This window comes from Desmodus rotundus, chromosome 6 (genome assembly GCF_022682495.2).
Source record: "Desmodus rotundus isolate HL8 chromosome 6, HLdesRot8A.1, whole genome shotgun sequence".
NCBI classification, from domain to species: Eukaryota; Metazoa; Chordata; class Mammalia; order Chiroptera; family Phyllostomidae; genus Desmodus; species Desmodus rotundus.
This window is the reverse complement of record NC_071392.1, coordinates 18030699-18055715: the sequence shown is the minus strand read 5'-3', so window position 1 is coordinate 18055715 and position 25017 is coordinate 18030699. Positions and strand designations below refer to the sequence as shown.

The 25017-nt window shown below is 36.7% G+C and overlaps 1 protein-coding gene across 10 annotated transcripts in view; it reads left to right on the top strand.

Annotated features, from left to right (window-relative positions):
* Window positions 1–25017, top strand: part of HDAC9 (histone deacetylase 9) — an 825995-nt gene that overhangs the window by 658715 nt on the left and 142263 nt on the right. For all 10 annotated transcript variants that reach the window (XM_053926230.2, XM_053926229.2, XM_053926235.2 and 7 more), the window contains 4 exons: window positions 2379–2434; window positions 2679–2766; window positions 8511–8630; window positions 8943–9040. In XM_053926230.2, coding sequence (XP_053782205.1) covers window positions 2379–2434; window positions 2679–2766; window positions 8511–8630; window positions 8943–9040 — 362 coding nt within the window. The remainder of the gene's footprint in view (window positions 1–2378; window positions 2435–2678; window positions 2767–8510; window positions 8631–8942; window positions 9041–25017) is intronic.

The following is a 25017-nucleotide window of genomic DNA, read 5'->3' as shown; positions in this document are numbered from 1 at the left end:
TCAAGGAATTTGGCTGTAAGAGAAGAAAGGAAGATGGAATTCAAATTCTATTTGACTTTTTTGTCCTCTGTAATCTAGCTAATTACTTTTGTGATTTCATTTCCAGTTTGTTCCTTAACAAGATCTCTATTTAGACTAATTTCCTGTACATACTATTTTCCAAAATCCTTTCTTCTAAGCCATTGTTCATGCTTTTCCTCTGCCCAGAATGCCCTTCAAACCATTTTTCTGCCTTTTTGAACACAACCCATTAAAATCTATCTCTCCACTTTCTCCTTCTGTGTTTTTCTTCACTATGAAGTAAGTGTTGTAAAACCATTTGGAAAGGACATGAAATTATAAATTAAAAAAATAACCCATGTAATACCATCACTTAGATATATTGTACTGTATATATTATTCTTAACACTAATACTTCTGAAATATATGAGTATATTTGTTCTACTAATTATGTATAACAAAATTTTAATGACTGTCTGATATCCTCTGGTATAGATGTACCATAATTCATATGAGCATTCTCCTATTATCAGTTAACTTTGATAATTTTGATTTTTCCTGTTATAAATAGAACATTACCTTTTACATAAATACGTGTCTACACAGTGAATAACACCTTAAGGGCAAAAGTCCTTTAAGTAGATTACTTATTCTCATATTACTTATATATTCAAAGAGTATATAAATATTTTTTAAAGTTCTAGATAGATAGAGTGGGTTATTTTCCAAAAAGGCAATAATAAATTATCCTCCTACAGGCACCATTTATGAGTGTATAAGGCACAATTCCATTGTCAACATAAAGTATTTTTAAAATTTTCAGTTTCTCGGTTGGGAAAAATGCCTTTCCATTGGGCTTTTCATATGCTTTTATTTGATTACTTGTATAAATTGAATAGTTTTTTGGTCACTGGATTGGTCTTCTTTGTATTGTGTAGCCACTCCTTTTACCCATAAGGCGGCATTTTCAGTTAAATTGTAAAAGATCATTGTTAATGTTAATCTAATAATAAAGATTATTGCATGCTAATTGCATTGCCTTATATTATAGTTGTTGTTAGTTTCACCCTGTTTTCCCAATAAAATACATGCCACCTATCAGAATCTTTACTGAATTCTCCATTGTCAGAATTCCTTTAGTTTCTTTCATATTTATCTTATGTATCAGAAAGATAGTAAGTACTTTAATAACAAGAATAGGGAATATATCACCATTTGTATATTTATAATTGATACTGTGATATTTGACTTTTATTTGCTTCTGAATTAATCATTATATATGTGCTTATCAAAAATATATAACAAATTAACCCATTGTGTGTTAATTACCATAACATTCTAGAAAAATTCATGTATACTGAAAGCCCTAGGGAATAGACTACTTTTCCTGAAATTATCTTTGTGTTTGTAGTAAGATTTGGAAAACATATCCGTAGGGTATATTAAAATTATTTCAAAAGTTTTAGGATTGTATATTAAAGAAGCATTGTCTTTAGAGCATACCACTCAAATCATAGTTAAGTGAAAGGTGGTGTAAACCATCTGATGAATGATTTTTTTTTTCATGTCAAGAAACCTAATGTTTCTGAGCATTCTGGCTTTGCAAGGATTTATAGTTCCCTGCCTGCATGCTGGAGTTCCTTCAGCTTTCCGTGAGGCATTCCAGCTAATCTGGAGGTTAAGGCATTCCTTGATCATGGACAGATCTGATTGCTACTCAGCCCTGGAATTCTTTATAAAATTCCAGAATGCGGGCTAGAAATTGACTTAGAGAATCCAATAAAGTTGCAAGTCTTGGCAGCCATCCAAGCTAAATTTATAGGCTGGAAGAAATATGGGCTTTCCATTGTTCTCTTTTTCACCTTTCTGGGGTTTCTTTTGTGTGCATGTGGGTGTGTGAGTGTAAATTTATCATTTTGCTGACACTGGAGTGGAAATAACCATTGAGGGAATCCAGCTAAAGAATTTTCACTTTGGATCTTCCCCGGTTTTTCCAAACTTTGACCCAAGCCTGCACCAAGAGTGACTTTCTTCTCCCTCTGTAGTATGTTGGTGTCACAAAATAAGAAGTTGTTCTTGAATATGAATTATGCTAGTGTAACAGCTGACGTGCACATTTGCCAGCTAGGTACAACCCCCCAAATCCCTGTTCTTCCCTTGGCTCTGGGGAGAGCCTTTTTTTTTTTTGAGGCACAATCTGAGAAAATGGGATCATTTATATTGTTTCTGTTGATTCTGTGCAATGGTGATGGGGCAGTGAAACAAACTCTGAAGCCTCTATCCATACTTCAGTCTTTTTATTTGTGCCTGATGTAGTACGCGGAGACTCAAGCCATCCTCCCATATCTGATCATTGGAAACATATCTTGTTCTTACAGAATGGATTTGCTGTTGTGAGGCCCCCAGGCCATCACGCTGAAGAATCCACAGCCATGTAAGTACCAGGGACGGTTGCCCATCTCCGAGCGCCACGGTTCCTGGCAGTCACCTGCCCCGTGCATGTCTCTGAAGCCTCTAATTGTTAGCAGATGGAATGAAAAATCTTGCGAGGTACTCCCAGAAGCAGATTTATGGCTTCAGAGATCATATAGCATTTTTTAAAATGCTCTGAACATTATTTATAATGGTTTTCCCGGCTGATTTGCTTTCTTATTTCTCTGTTCTTCTCTATTCCGCAGGGGGTTCTGCTTTTTTAATTCAGTTGCAATTACCGCCAAATACTTGAGAGACCAACTAAATATAAGCAAGATATTGATTGTAGATCTGGTATGTATTCCTGGCCAGAGCTGCATTTTCAGTGACTCTAGATAAAAGAGAGTGAGTTTGTATTTCTCTGTTAGGTTGTCTTGCTTTTAGCACTTGCAAACAACTGAAGGGTGTGTTTCCTTTGAATGTGGAAACTCATTAAATTCAGGATTGCAGTTCTGAAACCATAAACATTCACGTTTCACTTTCATGGTGTTAACTGCAATTTAATGAGAAGAAGGCGCAGATCAGGGCAACTTTTATGATCCTTAAATGAATTGATACTTCCACAGTTAAAATAACCCAACAGAACCTGAATTTACTTTTCCCTACAGAATATAGACTTTAAACAGTCAGATGTGCTGGAAAGAATGCTGTTGCTTTGGTAACCAATTGGCCACTTCCCTTGGTTAGCAATCATATTGCTTGTTGTGCAACAGTGGTATTATTAAAACAAGTCAGCCTGTCATTCTTTCTGAAAAGATTTTAGATCACGTATGCCAGTTTGGGATGACTCTCGGCAGGGACCCTGGGTGATTAAAGTCAGAGGCATTAGATTAGTCTTGCATTTTAACATGATACATTCTTACACAATAGAGTTATAATTTGTTTAACAAATGGTTTGTTTAAATGCAGATGACACTTGGCATGTTGTCTATAGTATATTCAGGAATAATGAGCTGGAGATCGGCCCCATACAAAAGGACCAACCCAGGAAAGGGCGAAAGAGAGCTGACTGGTGATTTATGAGCCCCGTTTTCGGTTTGCCTCCAGTTCACGAGGAGGTGTAATAGGTTGTCTGACAAAGCATAGACAGGAAATGAACCCTGGCATCCAAAGCGAACCTGCTACATCTGCACTTAATTAATTTTTGCAGGTGATAAAAGATTTAAAGGCAAAATATGTTAAAAGATTTTTTTGAAGTGCAAGGCTTAATAGTCTAAATCTTGTTCATATCTGCACTCATAATTAAATCTTATTGGTAAGTCGTGGCCTCACCATCCAGCCTCCGATTCCGTTAAGCAGGCACACCGCAAGGGTTAAGAGCTCAAACAAAGCCATGTGAAGAAATACTAAGTTAAAATGAAGATAAAAGAATGAAAACCTGATAAACATTTCTAGTCCTTGGTAGGCATGGCTGTTTTTCACATACGGTGGTGTACCCTTACTGCAAGCACTTGGTGCTGAGATATTGAAACCCAACTGTCCGTGTATTTTGCAACCATGCTTAAGTTTCAGCATAGGTCATAGTTCACCATTAAAGAAATGTGTTGAAGGCCTAGATATACTACAGCAGCAAGGCCTTACATCTTAACAAAAAGGAAGACATTAGTACGCGCTTTCCCATGTGCATACAAAATGACATTTTAAATAATTAATAATTATTGGGTTATATATTTATAAGAGAGTAAATTAAAAATAATTTAGTATACTTCTAGTACTTTAAGTTCTGTTAGAAAGATAAACTAAAAACTTGAAGGAAGGATAGCAGATGAAGACCGAGGATTGGGAAAATTTTTTCTAAGCTTTCTAAATTTGTCAAAATTATTGGGGAAGAAGATTGATAAACTCTTTATCTTATCCTTAAGAGTCTTTTATTATTACTTTCTGAGGAATCTCCTCTGCATCTATTTTGTGATTTTGTGAAGATAATCAGTAGCCATTGAGTCTCTGTGAAAACACATTTGTGCCATCCCAACGCTAAAGTAATGAATTGTACAATGGACTTGAAGGCTAAAATTCCTAGCTTAGGATAGATGGATATTTTTCACCTGGGAGGATTTGTCTGTAATATTTTGGTTTTGTACATTAATATAAGAATACTACTAGAGATAATTCAGTATGATTTATAAAACACATTGTTTGGTAGCTCCAAGGCGTATCCTGTAAGATTATGGGCCTTTGATTATGAATTTTCTCCATTGTCCAATCATAAAGGATACTGATTTCCCAGCAGGCTATAGTAGAGGAGAAGTATTTGTTTCATATTTTCTAAATATATGAAGTTCTGTCCGAAGGGTTGCCTCTGAGATCACCACCAGCCTGTGTATTCTTACTTTCAAGTCGTCCAAATTCTGCAGCTGCAGGGAGACTTTGAGGAAATTCCCCTGTTCCTTCCAGCTGCCGAGAAGGAAGTTTTAAAGTGCCACGTGGCTCTGAGACATCCGTTCCCCCTGGCTGACAGGTCTGTCCTGCAAGCTAGCAAAGGAGAACTGAAGGTTCTTTAATGGCAAAAGAACTTCATTCCTGAATATCCAAAGTCACTAATTTTAGCTAATCAGTGTGAACAAGCTCCACAAATTCTTGGGCCAAAGGAAGGCAAAGCTCCCCTCTTGTCCGGCAGCTAGTATCTGCAGCTTTGCATGCCCAGTAAATAGAGAGCCAGAGCTCTAGTCCACCTCCTTCTGGGGGCCACGGCCAAATTCAGAGGCACTGAATATTTTAGGTAGAAGTAATCCTAGTTGATCTGTGGAGCTTATTCATTCCAATTCTCCTTCTGGGGTAGATTCCAAAGACATTCAGATTGGCAAGGAGAGGGAGCAGGTGCACTTGCTTTTCAATTCTCAAGAGACTGGTCATCGTGTTCAGGGTATGAAGCTGTTCTAGAAGGATGACTTGCCTGAATGACTCAGGTAGCTTTTATATAATGTGACTTCCAATTGAAAATAATATGTTTTGGGCTTTCTTCATAAAAGAAAGGTCACTTTAAATGTCAGATTTTGGGTATTTCCATTTTTGATCAAGCACCAAACTTGACTGAAGAATTGTCACTAAATTATTATAAGTGATAACTTTAGCTGGTAGAATATATGACTTATTCACAGTTATTTTAACATTTAATAAGGACATGTTGGTTCTAAATTCTTATGCAGAATTCTTATACAGTATATTTTTGAGCAGTAAAAATATTGAATTGATTTTTCAGCATTTCAAGAAAATCTTATACACAATGTCTATTTTGAGGCATTTAATGATTCAGTTAATTTCATTATTATAGTACTTTCTCAATCACCAATAATTTTCTTATAACAGTCCAATATATTTTGTTGCCATTGAGAAATAAATCCTCAGGTCATGCCTGAACATTAAGTACTTTGCATAAGTATTTTATAGCAAAGAAAGCTGAAAAAATATACGTGTATTTTCAAGGTTTATGATAAGTCATTGACCAAAACAAAAGGCACATTTGGTCTTATCTTTATCTCTCAAAACTTTGTGAATATGAATATGGAATCAAGAATTATCTAAGTATTTTTAGAATGGATTTGTGAATTTCAATGAAAATGTCAGTTGAAACCTTATTGTGGGCAAGACCAAATTTCTTATTCAGAAATATATTCGGTAATAAGCACCCAACAAATTTTTCAGGAACAGACGATTTCTTTTTTAACATAGGTGATCATCTTTTATTTGACATTCTTAAATAAGCTTTTACAGTAACACTAAAGAAACAGAAGTTATCAAAAAAAAAGTTATCAAGGCAGTATATATTTTTGGGTTTCAAAGTGTGGGTGCATTTCACCCAGAGAAACATTTTTCTTACAATGCTGGCTAAAAATTCTGTCATGTAGTAGATATGCAAACATTCCTTCACTGCTGTTTTTCAAAGAATTTTATTTGTTCTTCCTCTAGGTATCCAGTAGCAATCTCAAAAGGCATTGTGGCTTAAGCTGTTTCATTTTATTCACGTAAAGGAAAATAATTTTACCATCTCTCTTTACTTTCCTTTGAATGTTCAGAAATCCAGGAATTGATATATTTTTCAGTAAGCTATTTTGTTTCCTAATGAGTATTCCTTGAACCAGAACAAGTCTGTGGAATGATGCACATCTCCCTCAGGGTTTTTTGATTCCTTACTTGATTTTGGATCCGTGTACTATAGAAAAGGGAGAGAGGGTGAGTGGATGTCTACACTGTGGAGAGCAAGCTCAGCGCAGGCTTTCAGAACCCCCCACAGGGAGGGAGTTCTGGACCGAGGTTGCTGTGGAGCTACGCTATGTACATTTCAATAAGGAGCAATAGTGACCACCAGTCTCACTTCACAGGTTTGCTAAGGGGATCAAAAAAATTATGAATGGAAGTTAGCAATACAATGGTTATGAGTTTGGCTTTTGGAGTAAGAAGTATATTCAAGATTCAGTCTTGCAAATTATTCTGTGTATCACCTTAGTAGATTACTGGAACTCTGAGTCTGAGTTTACTTTTTCTAAATTAGTAATTTTTTTAAATTTTTATTGTTATTCAATTACAGTTGTCTGCCTTTTCTCTCCATAAATTAGTAAATTTTTAATTTACTAACTTTAATTTATGAATTTACTTAGTGAATTTTTAATTTACTAATTTAAAATACCATAGGGATAGTGCCATATACATCACATAATTGCCAAGTAAGCCATGCAAAGATTTAATGTAGTGCCTGAACCAAAACTTGTAGGAATCATTGTTAAAAACAGTATGAGTCTTACTGATACAAAATAAAGCACTATGTATAGTTAAAAGTGACCCAAACTTTTTTATAAGAGAACCTGAAACTATACTTGTTGCCCTTATAGTAGCAGTGCTGTATTGAGTACAGATAGATAGACTGTTCACTTGTGAGTCATCTATTTTATTTTTGTTCAGAAGATGTTAGGGTATTAGGTCTTCCAGTGAAGACATTTTAAAAACCGCTCCTAGTTTTATTTTTCCCATTTCTTTTACAATTCCAGCATAGGTCTATATCATAAAACAATTAGAAAGAAAGAACTGTTAGGTTTTGAATCATTATCATTTACATGTCTAAAGAACTTTTTTTATTCATTAAAATGACAAGGGTATTTTATTTGTTTTGTTTTTTTTTAAAGGGAGAGGGAGTAGTGTAGGGAAAGAAAAAAGAGGAGGAAGGAAGGAGGCTGGGAAGAAAGCCATGATATAATATTAAAATTAGGCAGATTGGAGAAGATTGCATAAAGCCCCATGCCATCTTTCTGCTTCAGACCAAATGATTTAATAGCTAATGAGCTCATGCTCCTGTGTCTTTGACTTGCCGTCACGATTTTACCAAAATAAAGTATGAAGTCCTTTTTGCATCTGGCATCTCTTTTGAAGTGATTCTAACTGCTGAGGGATTACTAACTGAACTGAACGCTTCAAGAAAGCCAATTTACTCAGCTGGTTGCAAAGCCTTTGACCTTAATGGTGGGACTTGGCAAATCAATGCATACACGTATGTTTAGTGTTCTGTCAAGAAATGCGAAAATGCTCTGTAAGCCATAGATCCTTCTGCAAAATACTAGTTTGTAGTTTAAACATTAGTCTTTCTTCAGAGGCCAATGAGGCTAGTTAATTAAGCCTGAGGGGTTATGAACTGTTGGCAGTTAATAAGTCATAAAATTCCTCTATAAAACAGGATGCGAGATTCCATCACTGAAGCAAAGAGTACAAAGGGCCGGTGTATAAATATCTAATTGTACCAAAGGACTGGGCTTTCTCAATGACTGCTCATCTGGAGTCTCCAGGGCATGTTCACTGTGGTTTCCTGATTTTTAGAAGCCAGTTTAAAAAATGAGTGCATTAAAGGGTAATTTGCCTGTAAGTTCAGGAAGTAAAGGGGGTGGCGTGGAAGCAAGCTGAAGGGGAGAGAGAAAGAGGACATAGGGAGAGGACAGAAAAGGAGAAGGAGGCTGGGATAGAAAGACAGGGAACTCAAAATCAGAGCACAGAGTTCTGTCTCCACACAGAGTTAGGCCTGACTGTATCTGTCATCTGTTTTCTTTTCCCTGTAGGATGTTCACCATGGAAATGGGACACAGCAGGCCTTTTATGCTGACCCCAGCATCCTGTATATTTCGCTCCATCGCTATGATGAAGGGAACTTTTTCCCTGGCAGCGGAGCCCCAAATGAGGTTCGGTTTATTTCTTTAGAGCCCTACTTTTATTTGTATCTTTCAGGTAATTGCATTGCATGATTACCCATAATTTTCTTGTCCTTTGCTGGTGTTTTAAATTACACGAGATTACTGAGTTGTCCCACGGGAGCAGGAACCAGTGCAGAACAAGTGCATAGCCAAGCGCACTGGTTGTCAAGCAAGGGTGGGCTGAATTGACATGTTGTTTGATGTTTATTTCAAGAGCTCACATGTGTTTGTTTTCCTCTTTTCTTGCTTTCTTCCTTGTGCCCTCCTCTACCCACGGTGGTGTGGTTTTTCTCTTCTCAGGTTGGAGCAGGCCGTGGAGAAGGATACAATGTAAATATTGCCTGGACAGGTGGCCTTGATCCCCCCATGGGAGACACTGAGTACCTTGAAGCATTCAGGTTGGTACTTCTTTCTATGAAAGTGGCAAGTTAGAAAACAAATGTTGATGGAAACAACACCAAAACCAAAACAGAAATGTAAATTTCTAACTACGGTAAAGTAGCTAAAGGCTTCCATCGAAGTTCCAAAAATGTTGTGGTTTGGGGACCTGAATATTGCTACAAAGCCGGTAAGGAATATATGTAAGACAAAAGGTACATCAAGATGTAGTTGTATCTTTGGTGAATATTTTCTCCCATGCAGTCAGTTGTCCTTTGTTCTGCTGGTGGTTTCCTTTGCTGTGCAAAACCTCTTTAGTTTGATGTAATCTCCCATTCATTTTTTTCTTTTGTTCTCCTTGCCCGAGGATATGTATCCAAAAATATTGCCAAGAGTGATGTCAAAGAGTTTACTGCCTATGTTTTCTTCTAGGAGTTTTATGGTTTGGGGTCCTACAGTTAAGTCTTTAATCTCTTTTGAGCTTATTCTTGTATATGGTGTAAGAAAGTGGTCCAGTTTCATTTTTTACATGTGGCTGTCCAGTTTCCCCACACCATTTATTGAAGAGACTGTCTTTGCCACATTGTGTATATTATTGCCTCTTTTGTCGTAGATAAAGTGACCATGTAGATGTGGGTTTATTTCTGGGCTCTCTATTCTGTTACATTGGTCTATGTGTCTCTTTTTATGCCAGTACCATGTTGTTTTGATTATTATAGCAGTGTAGTGTAGTTTGAGGTCAGGTAGTGTGATACCTCCAACCTTGTTCTTCTTTGTCAAGCTTGCTTTGGCTCTTCAGGGTCTTTTGTAGTTCCATATAAATTTTAGAATTATTTGTGCTCGTTCTCTGAAACACGCAGCTGGTATTTTGATAGGGATTTCATTGAATCTGAAGATTACTTTGGGTGGTATAGACATTTTGACAATGTTAATTTTTCCTATTCATGAGCAGGATATATCCTTCCATTTATTTGTGTCTTCAATTTCTTACAGTTTTTCAAGTGTAGGTCTTTTACCTCCTTGGTTAAATTTATTCCTAGATATTTTATTATTATTAATTAAAAATATAATATAAAAAGAAAAAGAGACCTAGCTGTAGTTATATAGGTATAATGGCCAATGACCCAGGCATGCTCTCCCTACAAAAGAGGGAAACAAAAAGATTTCATTATTAAGTAGTGCTGGGAAAGTCTGCTATTGTAACATAGGTCATGATTTAGAATGGACATTAATTAGCGTACTAAACGCTCTGAGAAGTCCTTCACTACCTATCTGACGTCACTGAACAGATACATTCCCGACTTCATTGGACTATGCAGTCTCTTTGGTACATAACTCCACTTCGCATTCTTAGTTCTGAGGAGCTGGCACACTTCTGGAACGTTGGCCGCGGCAATCTCATTTCGTGGTGGAGTGAATGACATTTCCCCCTCACAATATGAATATTTTTCCCTCTCACATTAAAACATCAACTAGTTAATTGGTTTTCAGTTTCTCTACAAAATTTAGATGGTAATTGAAATATAGATTTATGTATACACATTACATTCTGCTACTTTTTTCCTAAGCAAAGAACTTTTAAAATTAATTTAAGCAAGAAAAAAGATTAAAAGCTTTCTTTGGGGTATGGGTTTGATATTTAATTATCTCTGGAGTTAAGACAAAATTTAGCCCTTGGAAGGGCCTCTGTTTTAAGGAGAAGTCAGATTGTGTCAATTTGTGCCTCACTTGCAAGATTTTAGATTTTAACCTATTGGTAATGTATCCTTTTTGGATATTTTATTTAGTAGACTGTAAAAGCAAACAACTACATAATAAGAAATTTTAGAAGTAGTATTTTTTGTGGAATTTACACCTACAAATTTCCAAGGAGAAAATCTTGTTTGTGTGTTTAAAACTGAAGGAAATAAGGGGGCAATTTTCCAATAAGCAAAGTTTTGATGGGTTTATGCTTGTCCTGTATAACATGCACACTTCCATTTCTCATTTGAGGGTCATTTCTCTTTTGAAAACAGGCCTAGGAAAAATGATGGAAAATTTCTATTTTCAAGAAAATACATTAAAAATCAATATGTTTGAGATACAAAGGAAAATTCTATTCATATTCCAGATTTGTACTTTGGAAACAAAAAAATATACACTCATATACCTACACTACTTATAGAGAGAAGCAGAAATAAGTTTATTTACTTTATAACTTGGGTTGTCTAGAAAGATATTTTTGTGTTAATTAACGGTAAAACTAAAAAAAACTATATTAAGAAACTATAGTAGTTTCAATGTTAAGAATTCTGTTTGCCCATATTTGCAGCTTAACAAACATTACTACTATCTTACAGAAACTCTAATGGGATGACAGACTTTACTACTACATCACATATGAATGTCTGCTTGTGAAGCTAACCTGTTAACTTGCATGATACACACATTAAGTTCTCAGCCTTACTATAGCATACTATTCCACCTAGAGATCTGCAATACAGAAATCTTAGGGGTTTTTGTTGTTGTTGTTATTTATAATACTATTAGTGGCACTATAGCTTTGCATAAAAATGGATCATGAATTCACAACAGGGAAGAATAATTTATATTTTGTTCCTATTGTCCTCACATGGCAAAGTGAATGGTCAATGAGATTTTTTTTGAAGAACCCCTATGAATACAACAATTTCATTACATAATGTGAAAACAGATAGTGAATATACATTATTGTTTTTTGACTGAAACAGTAAGTAAATCAAGTTCCTGAAAGTTACCGAATGTCCTCAAGAATGGAAGTTTCTCTTTGTCCGGAATGTGCACATGTATTAGCAAACTATTCTAAATTTCCTGGTATGGTCACCATAACTAAGTTTAATTAGGGGAGAAGCACCATTATTTAGCTAGGCTGCAGAAAGGGATAACTGTGGCTTTTAATATCCATAGTTATTTAGGAACCAGATTTAAACCATAATAATTCTGTTAATTTTGAACTATTCAATGTCTGTTAGCTATTTCATATGAATGACTAGAAAAACTTGTGAACTTGTGGAAGAATCAAGAAAGTAAATCATTCATTCAAAAATATTGACTGACCAGCCCTGGCCTCATGGTTCAGCTGGTTGGAGCACAGTTCCATGCAGTTATATTCCTTGGCAGGGCACGTGCCTGGGTTGCAGGTTCGATCCCCAGTTGGAGCACTTATGGGAGGCAACCAATTGATGATTCTCTCTCATACTGATGCTTCTCTCTCTGTCCCTCTCCCTCCCTCCTTCCCTTCTCCCCTTCCTCTACCTCTAAAAAATCAATAGAAAATTCAACGGAAACATGTCCTTGGTGAGGATATATATATACATAGCACATATTATATGCCAGACACAGTGACAAGCACTTGGAATTCAGAACTGACTTGCTCTTAGGCAACATGGTAGAGTGACACTTACTGTTCTAGAGAACAGATGTCCTTGGATGTAGAGAGGGTAACATAATGAACTCTCCTGCAGGACAGGCTTCATTGAATACTGTTTGACTCGTGCTTCCAAGGATGAGTGGGAGTTTTCAAGGGATTGGAGCAGGGGGACTCCTACCGGGTGGGGGGAACAGACTGAAAAGCATGGAGTCGTGAAATGGTCTCGCTCTGTTGGACCAGGGCCATTGCAGTGGGATTGTGTGTGGCAGGAAAACAGATAATGCTTCAGAAAGTCTTGTGCAGGCAAAGAATTGCCTATCTCAATGTACAAATTCCTTTCTAATTTGGGGCTTTAATGAGATAGAATCCCAAATAATTTTAATGTAGTATTATTTATCCTTCTGAACACAACCTTTGTTTCCCAGTATTGAAACTGAAGATCTTGCTGGCATCTGTTGGTGGGAGCAGGATATGGGGGGGATGGTGAGGGAATGGTACCTTTTCTTTTTTCTCGGTTTTTAATTGTTTCTGGACTGTGATGAGTATGTTTGGAGGGAAAGCCTCTGTGAAACTACATTTATAGTGGCACATAAGACAGTTGCTCATTTTCCAGCCAAAATTTGTTACAGATATATTGCCCTGTGGTTTCTATTATGTCTGTGGCAAAAAGAAAATACCAGGCGAACCAAACATTTTCATGTTATTAGTTTTAAAGATAATTTTTAAAATATAATAGAATACCTAAATTAGTTCAGATAACTAGTTATTTCTTCCATGCAGTTAATCATTCATCCCTGAAATAAAGAAAGGATATACTTAAAACTTTTCAGAAGAGTTTTCAAAATATTCAGTAACATCAAATATCTTTTATGTTCAGCTAAAATATATTTTCAAGGTTACCATTTTACAAAATAATTATGGCTATTTTTATTGAAGTGTTGCATGCCAAGTCCTAGATTAGAAATTTTATAGACATTATGGCTAATTCTTAAGTGGTTTGTATGAACCACAGAACTACTAATTAGAAGGGCCGTGATGTGAACGCAGGATATGGCTCTAAAATGGTTGCTCTTTTTTCCTGCCACACTGCTACTCTTCCACTGCTCACGACTCACAGAGTAGGGAGTAATAAAGCACAGTGAGCTTTCACTGGAACAGAAGCCTTTCTCCCCACCTGACCTAGGTCACGGATGCCTAGTGCACATCATGGCAAAGAACGGATATTTAATAATGACTGAATGAACTGATGAATTAATGACTGCATTAAAAAAAGAATAGAAATTATGCTGGCTATGAAAGAAGCATTGGAAACCCTGGGAATTAAGTGACGCTAGCTTAACTTTTGTCTGAAAGAGCTACTTGAAACCTAACTGCTTCTTGGCCCCTGAAGGAGTTTGGTTTACAAAGAACTCTGAATACTCATTCATTTGCTTGTAACAATGTCAGATGTCCCCTTTTTATTCAACAAATAATTTTACTGAATGCCTGCTAAGCACTCTCTGTTCCAGCCACTTCAAAGGATTGTTCAAATGGTTCAGTCTTATCCACAATGTCAAAATGAGCACTAGATAGGTTATTTTTTTAAGATTACTTCTTTAAGAATCTGCAAATGTTAAAGTATTTATATAAGAAGATTTAAATAGGTTGCTTATAGTAGGCAAGAGACAATATGTATTTCATGTTTCTTATTAAATCTAAAGAGGAAAACATCTCCAAGTGTTTAAAAAATTGTGTAGCAATTTCCAATGGAGGGATCCAGGATGGTGGCAGAATACGGGGATGATACACTCATCTCCTCCCAGGACCAGACTGGAATTACAAGTGAATTATAGAAGAATCACCCTGAATTACCAACTGAACACTAGCTGAAGAGAAATCTTACAACCAAAGATTTACCAGGGAAGTCACATTGAGACTGGTAGGAAGGGCAGAGACACAAAAGGGCTGGCTCCTCTCCCTTTTTGAGGGGCAGCTGAGGGTCTGAAGGGATAGCTCAGTTGCAGGGAGTTCTGCCTGAAAAGCATGGGGTCTAAATCCCAAGCTGGGTTCCCCAGTCCAGAGCCCTAGAGCTGGGAAGAGGTGCCCACGTAACATCTGGCTGTGCAAAGTAGCGGGACTTCCATCCTCCAGAAAGGGATGGGGTCTGCTGCAGAAACAGACACTCGGAAACAACCAATGCACCACATTTCACCTGCGGCCACTCTCCTGGTCTGCACACAAAGGCTAAAAGTAAAGGAATGGATGCAGATATTAATTAAAATTGGAAATGACAAAAAAAGCTGGAGTAGCAATACTTCTACCTGACAAAATAGACTTTAAAACAAAAGCTCTAGTAAGAGACAAAGAAGGACACTACATAATGGTAAAGGGAGCAATTTAACAAGAGTATATAAACCTTGTAAATGTTTACACACACAACATAGGAGCACCTAAATATTTAAAGTAAATCTTGATGGATATAAAGAGAGAGATTGACAGTAATAAAGTCAGAGTGGGGTATTTTAACACCACATTGACAAAGAGAGAGGGCCCAAACAAATAAAATCAAAAATGAAAGAGGAAAAGTAACAGCTGACTTCACAGAAATATTGTACAAAGGATTGTAAGAAAATATTACAAACAAACAGGACAATCTAGATGAAATGGATAAATTGTTGGAAATATACAACCTCTCAAAACTTAATCAAGAAGAATCAGAGAATCTCATAGATTGCAACTAGTGAAATTAAAACAGTTGTCAAAAAAACTCCCACAAAAACAAAAGTCTTAGACTAGGTGGCTTTACAGGTGAATTTTACCAAACATTCAAAGAAGAACTAACACCTGTCCTGAAACTATTCCAAAATTTCAAGAGGTGGGGAGACTCCCAAGCTCATTTTACAAGACCAGCATTATCCTAATTTCAAAATCAGATAAAGATACTACAAAGAAAAAAATATATAGGCCTATATCCCTGATGAACATAGAAGCTAAAATGCTCAACAAAATATTAGCTAACTGGATTCAACAATATATTAAAAATACCATGCACATGTTGAACAATATGTTGGACAATAAATCCAACATGATCAAGTTGGATTTATTTCAGGGATGAAAGGTAGGTACAATATCTGCAAATCAATAAATGTGATTCACCACATAAATGAAATGAAGGATAAAGCCACGTGGTCATATCAATAGATGCAGAAAAAGCATTTGATAAAATTCAGCACCATTTATGATGAAAACTCTCAGCAAAGTAGGAATAGAGAGAGCAAACCTCAGGCCATGTATGATAAACCAACAGCCGATATCATACTCAATGGGCAAAAACTACAAGTATTTTCCTTAAGATCGGGAACAAACAGGAGTGTCCATTTTCACCACTCTTACTCAACATAGTACTGGAGGTCCGAGTCACAGCAGTCAGACAAGAGGAGGAAGTAAAGGGCATCCAAATTGGAAAGGAAGAAGTAAAACTGTCATTAGTTACAGATGACCGGATACTATATATAGAGAACCCTGAATATTCCACCAAAAAACTGCTAGAGCTGATCAATGAATTCAGTAAAGTAGCAGGATATAAAATAAATATCTAGAAATTAGTTGCATTTTTATACACCAATAATGAACTATTAGAAAGAGAAACTAAGAAAAAAATCCTGTTAACAATTGCTTCAAAAAGAATAAATACCTACGAATAAATTTAACCAAGGATGTAAAAGACCTGTACTCAGAAAATTATAAGACACTGAAGAAAGTAGTTGAAGAAGATACAAATAAGTGGAAGCATATACCGTGTTCACGGATAGGAAAAGTTCATATTATTAAAATGTCCATACTACCCAAAGCAATCTATGAATTCAACACAAATTTGTATCAAAATAGCAATGGCTTATTCCACAAAAGTAGAACAAATACTCCAAAAGTTTATATGAAACTACAAAAGACACCAAATAGCAACAGTGATTTTGAGAAAGAAGAACCAAGATGGAGGAATCACGCTACCTAATATCAAACTATACTATGATGCCATGGCAATCCAAACAGCATGGTACTGACATAAAAACATACATATAGGTCAATGAAACAGAATAGACAGCTCAGAAATAAGCACACATGCCTTTATAGTCAAGGAGGCAAAACCATGCAGTGGGCTAAAGATAGCTTATTGAACAAGTGGTGTTGGGAAAATTGTTGGATAGGTACGTGCAATAAAATGAAACTAGACCACCTTCTTATAACCACACACAAGAATAATCTCAAAATGGGTTAAAGGGCTTATATATTAGACTCAAACCATAAAAATCCTAGAAGAAAGCATTAGCAGGAAAACCTCGAATATTTTGCATAGCGACGTTTTCTCTGATATACCTCCTCACATGAGGGAAACAAAAGAAAAAATAAATAAATGGGACTACATCAAACTAAAAAAGTTTTTGCACGGAAGAGAAAACCACAACAAAATGAAAAGGGAACCCACTAAATTGGAAAATATATTTCTCAATATATCTGATAAGGGGCTGATATCCAAAATTTATAAAGAACTTACAAAACTCACCACCAAAAAACAAATAGTCCAATTACAAAATTAACAAAGAACCTGAATAGACACTTCTCTAAAGAGGACATAGAGATGGCCAATAGACATGAAAATAATCTCAATGTCACTAATCATTAGAGAAATGCACCTTCAAACTACAATGAGATATCACCTCACACTTGTGAGAATGGTTATTAATAAATCAACAAACAAGTGTTGGTGAGGATGCGGAGAAAAAGGAGCCCTTTTGCACTGTTGGTGGAAATGCAGATGGTGCAGCCACTGTGGGAAGCTGTACGGAGTTCTCTCAAAACATTAAAAATGGAACTGCCTTATGACATAGTGATTCTACTTCTGGGAATTTATATGAAAAAAAACCAAAACATTAATTCAAGAGAATATACACACCCCTACGTTCATTGCAGCGTTATTTACAATCGCCAAGATTTGGAAGCAGCCCAAGTGTCCATCAGTAGATGAGTGGATAAAAAGACATAACACATTTACATGATGGACTAGTACTGGGTCATAAAAAAGAAGGACATCGTACCCTTTGCAACAGTATGGATGGACCTGGAGAGCGTTATTCTAAGTGAAATAAGCCGGTGAGAGAAACACAAGTACCGTATAATTTCACTCCTGTGTGGAATCTAATGAAAATGAACCAACGGGCAAAATGGAGAGACTCAGAGATAGAAAGCAGGCTGACGGTTGTCTGGTGCTGGGGGTTGGGGGTTGAAGGTAGAGCTAAAAAAAGAAGAGAAAAAAAGCTCATGGACATGGACAACAGTGTGGTAACTGCCTGGAGGAAAAGGAGATGGGGAGGTAGAGGAGGGTATGGGAGGGATAAATGGTGATGGATGGAGACATGACTTGGGGTGGTGAACACACAACACAGTGTACAGAAGGTGGGCTATAGAATTGTGCCCCTGAAACCTGTATAGGTTTGTTAACTAGTGTCACCCCAACAATTTCAATAAAATGGACATTTTTCAATGTAGATAATATTAGTAGTCCTTGAAATTATGTCTATTTTATGGATAAATCAAATGAGTGAATGAATGATAATCCTTATATGACTTTTTAGTGTAAAAAAAGAAATGCAAACCCCTTAAATTCAGGAGGTTTTGATGAAATTAAATGACTCATTTGGCACACAGTAAGGACTGGCTAAGAGAGTAGCATAGAGCTGTTGATGTGGGTTCCTTTGATGCGAACAAATGGTGAATTAAAGAGTCACAACTCATCAAGCCAGTGTGTTGTCTGTAGCTGCTGTAATTAATATTTCTTAATGACGACGATTCCCAAAACACAAAGGGCCTACCAATATCAGCAGTTCGGGGATGTTCACCTCGGTGGAAAACTCTGATCCAGAGTGATTCTGTTTCACTGACACTGTCGGTCTTCCACTTAAAAAGGTGATTTGTGTGAGTCGTCCTACCTGGAAAATAAATATCTAGCCACATTTTTGTTATTTTTATTATAAACTATTTTTTCTTTTCATTGTCTTATGAAATATCTCTATTTAACCAACATGTTCTGTGCTTACAAATGTAGCCTTTGCTAAAATACTTTGACCATAGAAGTAACTGGAAGATTTAAAAATTAGTATATTTGTTACATACTCAAAGCAGTTGAATCAGTTGAGCTGGTAAAAGCAGTCCAGAGCACCTATATCTCTTTCTCCTCCCCTGTCTTTGGTTCAGACCTGTTTGCTTTAATGATAGAAGCAACTTTAAAAGCTATTAATACACAACTGGGACTGGAAACTTGACTGGATGGCGTGTCTCTTATGAAGGAGTAAGTCAAACCGTCAATTCTGTTCTAGATGAAGCATCTTTAAAAATAGGAAAGGAACCATGGCTTTCTATGATTTCTCCCCTGCTGTGGCAAAGAAAACAAATGTGCATGTAGGCTAAGAGCAGAGAATAGAGCCCTATTATGTTCAGAGAGCGTATGTTCCTCAGACAACTGGTCAGTGATGGTCTGCCCGGAGTTCTCTTGGCCCGGTTGGGTTTATTACCACGGCATGATGGCAGGTAATTTGGAGTAGGGCACATAAATAAGTGAATTATTTTATTTTTCTCTCCTTGTTATTTTATCAAATCTATCATCATTATTCTAATTAATTTTAGAGCAGTGACTTCTAAAAATTCTTGTCATATATAGACTGAAAAAGGGGTTGCTAAATTCTGTCTGAGAAATGAAACTGGGCCGTTGTGAGTATTTATGTTCTCTCCTGTTGAAAATGACAACTAAGGAAATTTTTATGGTTATTATTCTTATTTATATTATATTTTAGTGTAATTTCATGCTAAGAGAATGGTAAGTAACATCATTGTGAAAATAATAACAATGTAATGATGATAATAACATAGTAATATAGAATATTCACTGAGGACTTAATATTTGCTAGCTGCTCATTGCTTTTCATCTTTACGCATTGTTGAGTGGCTCCCAGTTTCCAGATGCAAATATCAAGCCCCTTTATGTTTCAGTAGGTTTTCTGATGTCCCACAGCTGGTGTGAGTGATCAGGAACTTGGTGGCAACAAGTATGAGTGTGTACACAGTACCCCGTTAGTTCCTCAGTCAAGAGTAGAGGTGACAGAGCAGTAATACGGTGAGAAATTCTTTGCATGTGTATTTCAGTCTCTCCAACATTCGCCTGGACATCCAAGTTGGTAACACTGTTTTAAAATTGCAAACAACTCCTAGACTTTTACTTACCTCGTATCGTAGAACAACTCCAAACCACTTCTTTCTATGCCTTTCCCTCATCTGCATACTATGACAGCCTATCCAATGAAACCCCTGTAATTTTTCTTCCTTTTGATAACTCAGACTATTTGCAATGGGAAATATAGTCTCCTTCTTTGTTAAAAAGAAATATTTTCTTCTTGTGTGTACATTTAGATTTTTTGGAATGCGTATGTAATTGAACTTGAGAAATACCAAATTAAATTTTAATAGAACATAGAGTGATAAATGAGCTTTTAGACCCAATTTTGAAGTAAAGAATGATTTGTTGTCATCTAAATATCATACTCAATACTGCGAAATGATTTGGGGTCTTATTTTGTCTATAAGAGCTGTGGTTGATGCTTCCCACTTCGAAATGGGTTCCCAATTGTTAGTGACAACCACATATATTATGCTCATGATAGCATGTATTTTCCCGAGGATGTCGAAGACACTTTGGGAAAGGGTGGAATTTCTTGAAACAATTTGCCAATATGAAATACTGTACATATCAAATTGGCCCTACTACCATCTTTCCCAGACCATTTATCATAGCTCGCAAATCAAGCCCACATTTTCTCTTTCTGAAAGACTCGGCTAATAAAGAAGATGTGGGCTTCAAATTTGAACTTGTCAATCAAATCTCGGGAACAAAGCAGTAATGATTTTCATCTATTGGTATTTTATTTCAATGACGAGCAATACCTATGAATTTACTGCTGGTGTGATCTACAGTCTTATTCATTGTCCAGATTCTATTCTCTACATTCAGCCTGTAGAGATGTTTTTAAAAGTTTTGCCAGAACATGTCAGAAGAAAAAGAGCTATAGGAATAAATTTTTAGAAAGCTGTCAGCTCTATCTGCTCTTTGGTTTCACCAATAAGTATACTTTAAGAACACTTTTTTTTCCTCTTTCATCTGTGCAACATATTGTACCAATTTTCATCAAAAAATTACAATTTCTATAGGTGTGTGTCTCTAGATACCCTTCGAATTCTGCTCTTTGACCCTGCGAGTAAATTGATCTTATGCACACCTGTCTTCCTTGGGGAACTTGCAAACTTCATTTCTGAGCTGAGCATCAAAGAGATATGATATTGTTAGACAGTAGAGAGCTCAGGTAAAAAGCCCAGGAAGTATCTTGAAGTGCTTGAAGCTTTGAAAGGTGAATGATATTTTTGGTGAAGAACTATTTAAAATAGTTCAAATGCTACACCATTGTTTTTAATGTTATTTTAAAAGGTCAGATCAACTATAAAAATTTTAAGACATTTTTGCCTTCTGACTTAGAACAGTTTTAAAGCCAAATATTTCCAGGATTTTGTGTAGCAATTATACAGTTTTCCAAATAATAGGGACTAATTAAAAGAGTGGCTATGTTCAATGAGTTCTTTTTTTCCTAGCAGTTCTGAGAAAGAAAGCAATGTGCGTGACTAGAAGTGATTTGTTTTTATTGTCACGATGGAACAATGGATTATAAAACCCTTGCTTGTACAAAATCCTCCCAACATATGTGGAATACTCAAAGATACCAGGAAATGAAAGCTTTCCACAAAGTCTTATTGTGAAGCTTTGGAGGCCAGAAATAGCAGATTTTTTGGACGGTCAAGGAGTCAGATCAATTCATCAACTTAAATCATCTCGTCCAGTAATACTGAAATTGGTGTACAGTTAATTATGATAGGACATAGCCAGAATGGAAAATAAATATAATTCAGAAAGTGTGGGGTCACCCTTTGTTCACAGTTTTAGTGAGGATTTAAGATTATGCTTCATTTACTGGTAAGATAAAGTCAAGTAAAAAATCACTTATCCTCTATCTTACCAAAGAGCTGTTAACCAAATTCAGTGCCTTGGGTCTTAGATGTGGTTTCTTCAAACTGAATAATTCCCTTGCATTTTCATGATTTCACACCTAAAGTTTACTAAACATGAATTTATTGAGATGACAAATTATGTGAAAAAAATATATAATTTAAAAAAATATATGATTAACATAAATTTGTGTTTCTTCTTTGATAACTGGGTGAATATAATATTTATTAATAAGAATTTAGTTATTCACCTTTTAGATAGAGGAATCATCTTTGGGAAAGTTCCATTCAACAGAGAGTGTTCACGTATTCCTCCTGAGGTGCGAGGCTGAGGTTGACACCATTTCCTGGCAGGCAAGGCTTTCGGAGACTAGTTCGAACATCTGGATGATAGACTCAGTTTTCCATATTTCATCCCAATGATGGGATGTCACGACATGAAACTTGTATATCAACATCTGTTCCCATTTATGCAGACATTTAAACTTCCCTGACACTCTTCTAGAAGGGTGAGGACTTGTCCTTCTACCTGTTAGGAATCTGCCCATCTTTCTTGTGGGCACTGCACAGTTCTGGGTATTGTTTGTCTAAACATCTTCGCTTCCAAAGAGCAGCATCGCTGTCATAAAGCCAGTGGAGGGCAGCGGGCTCATGACCTGCATAATTTGTAATGGAAAAGGCTTAGGAAAATAACCTCCTTGCCATTATAGCTTATATTTCACAATTTAAAAAGTCAGTAGGAGAAGCGGGGGGAATTGATGATTTAGTCACCTTTCAATCTCAGCAGAATTTTAAATCCATCTGCATCTCAATTTGGGAATATTTTGCATCCCAAAACAATTGTGGAGAATCCCTCAAGAAAGTAGCAACTATATATTATCTTACCTATTAAAGAATCATACCTAGCATTGCACTTGAAACAAAGTATCGGTTCACCTAAGACACGTTTTTTTGTTAGTGCATAGCGTCTTTAAGTTAAAGCAATATTGGAATTACTTAAGTGGGTTGAATTTAAGAAACAAATGAGCATTTTTATTCAGACAATAGTTACAGGCAAAGAAACAAAGAGTTTATTTTCAATCTGAAGCCAAAATGGGGCAGACACAGATACATAATTTCAAAGTTTTGAGCCCAGAGAAAGCTTGGCCACTGGACCCTCTGTGCATTGTTTCATAAGATGTCTCTTAGGTATCAGCGTTGCCAAGCTGGGCCTCCGCCTTTGCTTTGTGTGCCCGAGTCCTCTCCCTCGTACAGGTTTCTGATACTACTATCCACTTTCATATTCCGGGATTTCTCACTTGAAAATGTCACTGCGGAAATGATTCAGTGAGGCCTTTCTCTCCAGTAAATACAATTACAGCAAGTGTTCAGCAGGTGAAAGAGTCAGGGACAGAAATAATAAAATCTGGTGTGTGTCATATTTTACTGATTTAATTAGAAATCATCTGGTTAAATTTTAAATTATTCAGAAAACTGAAGTCTGCCAAAAGCTTGTTAATTTATTCCATTCTATTTAGGTTTTTTTTTTTTGAAGGCATGAAAATTGATAAAAATCAAATGATTATATGTCGAATCCAGTTGAAAAAGAAATGTGCAAGATGGATCATTTACCTGTACGTTTACTAGTATCAATTTTTAAAAGGTAACATATTAATATTTTATCTGTCTTTTAAAATGGAAAAGAAATATATATGTCATTGTAATTAAATTTGGGTTTGATACAGCCCTCTAAACAAGCTTTTGAGAAATTAGAACGTAAAGAGATCTTCCCATTGTCAGAACTGTGTGTAAAATCCTGTACCAAGTTTGAAGGGCTTATGAGGTCCAATTTAAAATTTTGTTGTTTTATAATAACTTTGGAAAAGTGTATCGTTCCTCGTAAAATACCCACATGTTCCCCTTTGGCACGGCTCCAGACTGTAACTGCACCACAAGGTTGCCCCCTGGCGCTTTATGTATTGTTTAATTGTTTGCCTTTGGTGGATGTTTTTATTAAAAGCCTATTATTTAGGATAAGACCAAAGTGTCATTTTAAGAACAACAGAAGCAGGGCTGTTCAGTCCCGTAGTTCTTTTTCATAGGTGTGTTAGTGCACCCTGGATGCAGCTAACGAGCCGACGTTTTTTCTTGTGTTACTTCAAAAAGAGCAACAACAACAACAACAAACTAAATCCTGGGCTTTTTACTTTCCTCCAATAAAACGTGACTGGATTGGCCAGAAGACCCGTGGGCCTGAATGGCGGTGCCCAGGGCAGGAGGAAAGAGAGGCATCTGGGCTGTGCTGACTCCGTTTGGGTCCAGGAGGACCTGGTCTGGACTCACTTGCACTGTGGCCCTACAGCAAGCCGGAGGGGCCTGGGGGGCAGGGGAGTCTGTGTGTTAGGAAGGCCATGGTGGACCTTCCTGGGTGTTTACTGAACCCGGGTATGCTTCAGTGTCCGTCGGAGCTACAAAGCAAGTTCTTAATGTCCTTCCTTCCCCACACGCAACTGCAGGATGAGTGTCGTTCTGACATTCTAAGATGAGTCCGAAGATAATTTACGTCTAGGAAACGTTTTGTAATTTAATAATTTTAGTTCTAAATATTCTCTTTTCTTCCTGAATGGTTTCTTTCCTGAAGTGGCATCATCGTATCATTCATGGCTTTGTCAGAATTTGTCTCTGGAAAGAATCCCCAGTGTTCCCTAGCAGGTCCTTGCCACAGTGAGCAAGCAAGAATTAGATTAGTCTTCTTCCCAAGCCAGGCTCTGGGACTGTGACCCGCCCTCAGGCCAAAAACCTGAAGGCAATATACCTTGATACAGTTTCTAGGTCTTAAATGATCTCATTAAATTCCGATGCTAGATATCATTGACATTTGAGGAAATATGATTATTGACAAAATGTAAGCCTGTTATATACTATATCACTTCAAAAGGAGAAAGGCCATTAGGCCGTAATTACATCAGAAACAGTATACACATTTGGCTGGTTTATAAACTGTCACTTTCAGAAGTATGAAGACGTATAAAAGTTTCCAAAGGCTCCATTATGACCCTATTTCCAACAGTATTCTCTGACAAACTAAATAAATTACTGCATATATTGGACCTTTGAGGCTTGGGGCAAAGAATGGAAAAATTATTTACAAAAGCTTGAAAATATTTAATCACCAGAGGCAGGGGGGCAACGGTGTTTTAATTAGCAGGTCCTCGGGCCATTGGCTGGCTGGAGGCTTTCTCAAACAACCCCACAAATGCACTGAATAGCTGTTTGCCAGCCTTAGGGTCAGGCCTGAGATGAAACAGATAAGATAATTGGCTCTAATGAAATCCAGAAGGCCTTGGCTTTCTTGTTTGAGCTTGGATTTGAAAAGTGCGTGTGGAAGTGAGGCTTAATTCAAACCAGAACTGAGCTAGGCCCGTTTCTCAGTGACTTTGATATTGTTTGAAGTTCTAAAAGTGTTCGCCACACCACTAGCCTGCTGGGCTGGGCCTCCCTGGTACCCTTAATTACTAAGCTTTATTGCTGACTTTACTACACAGGAAAGGG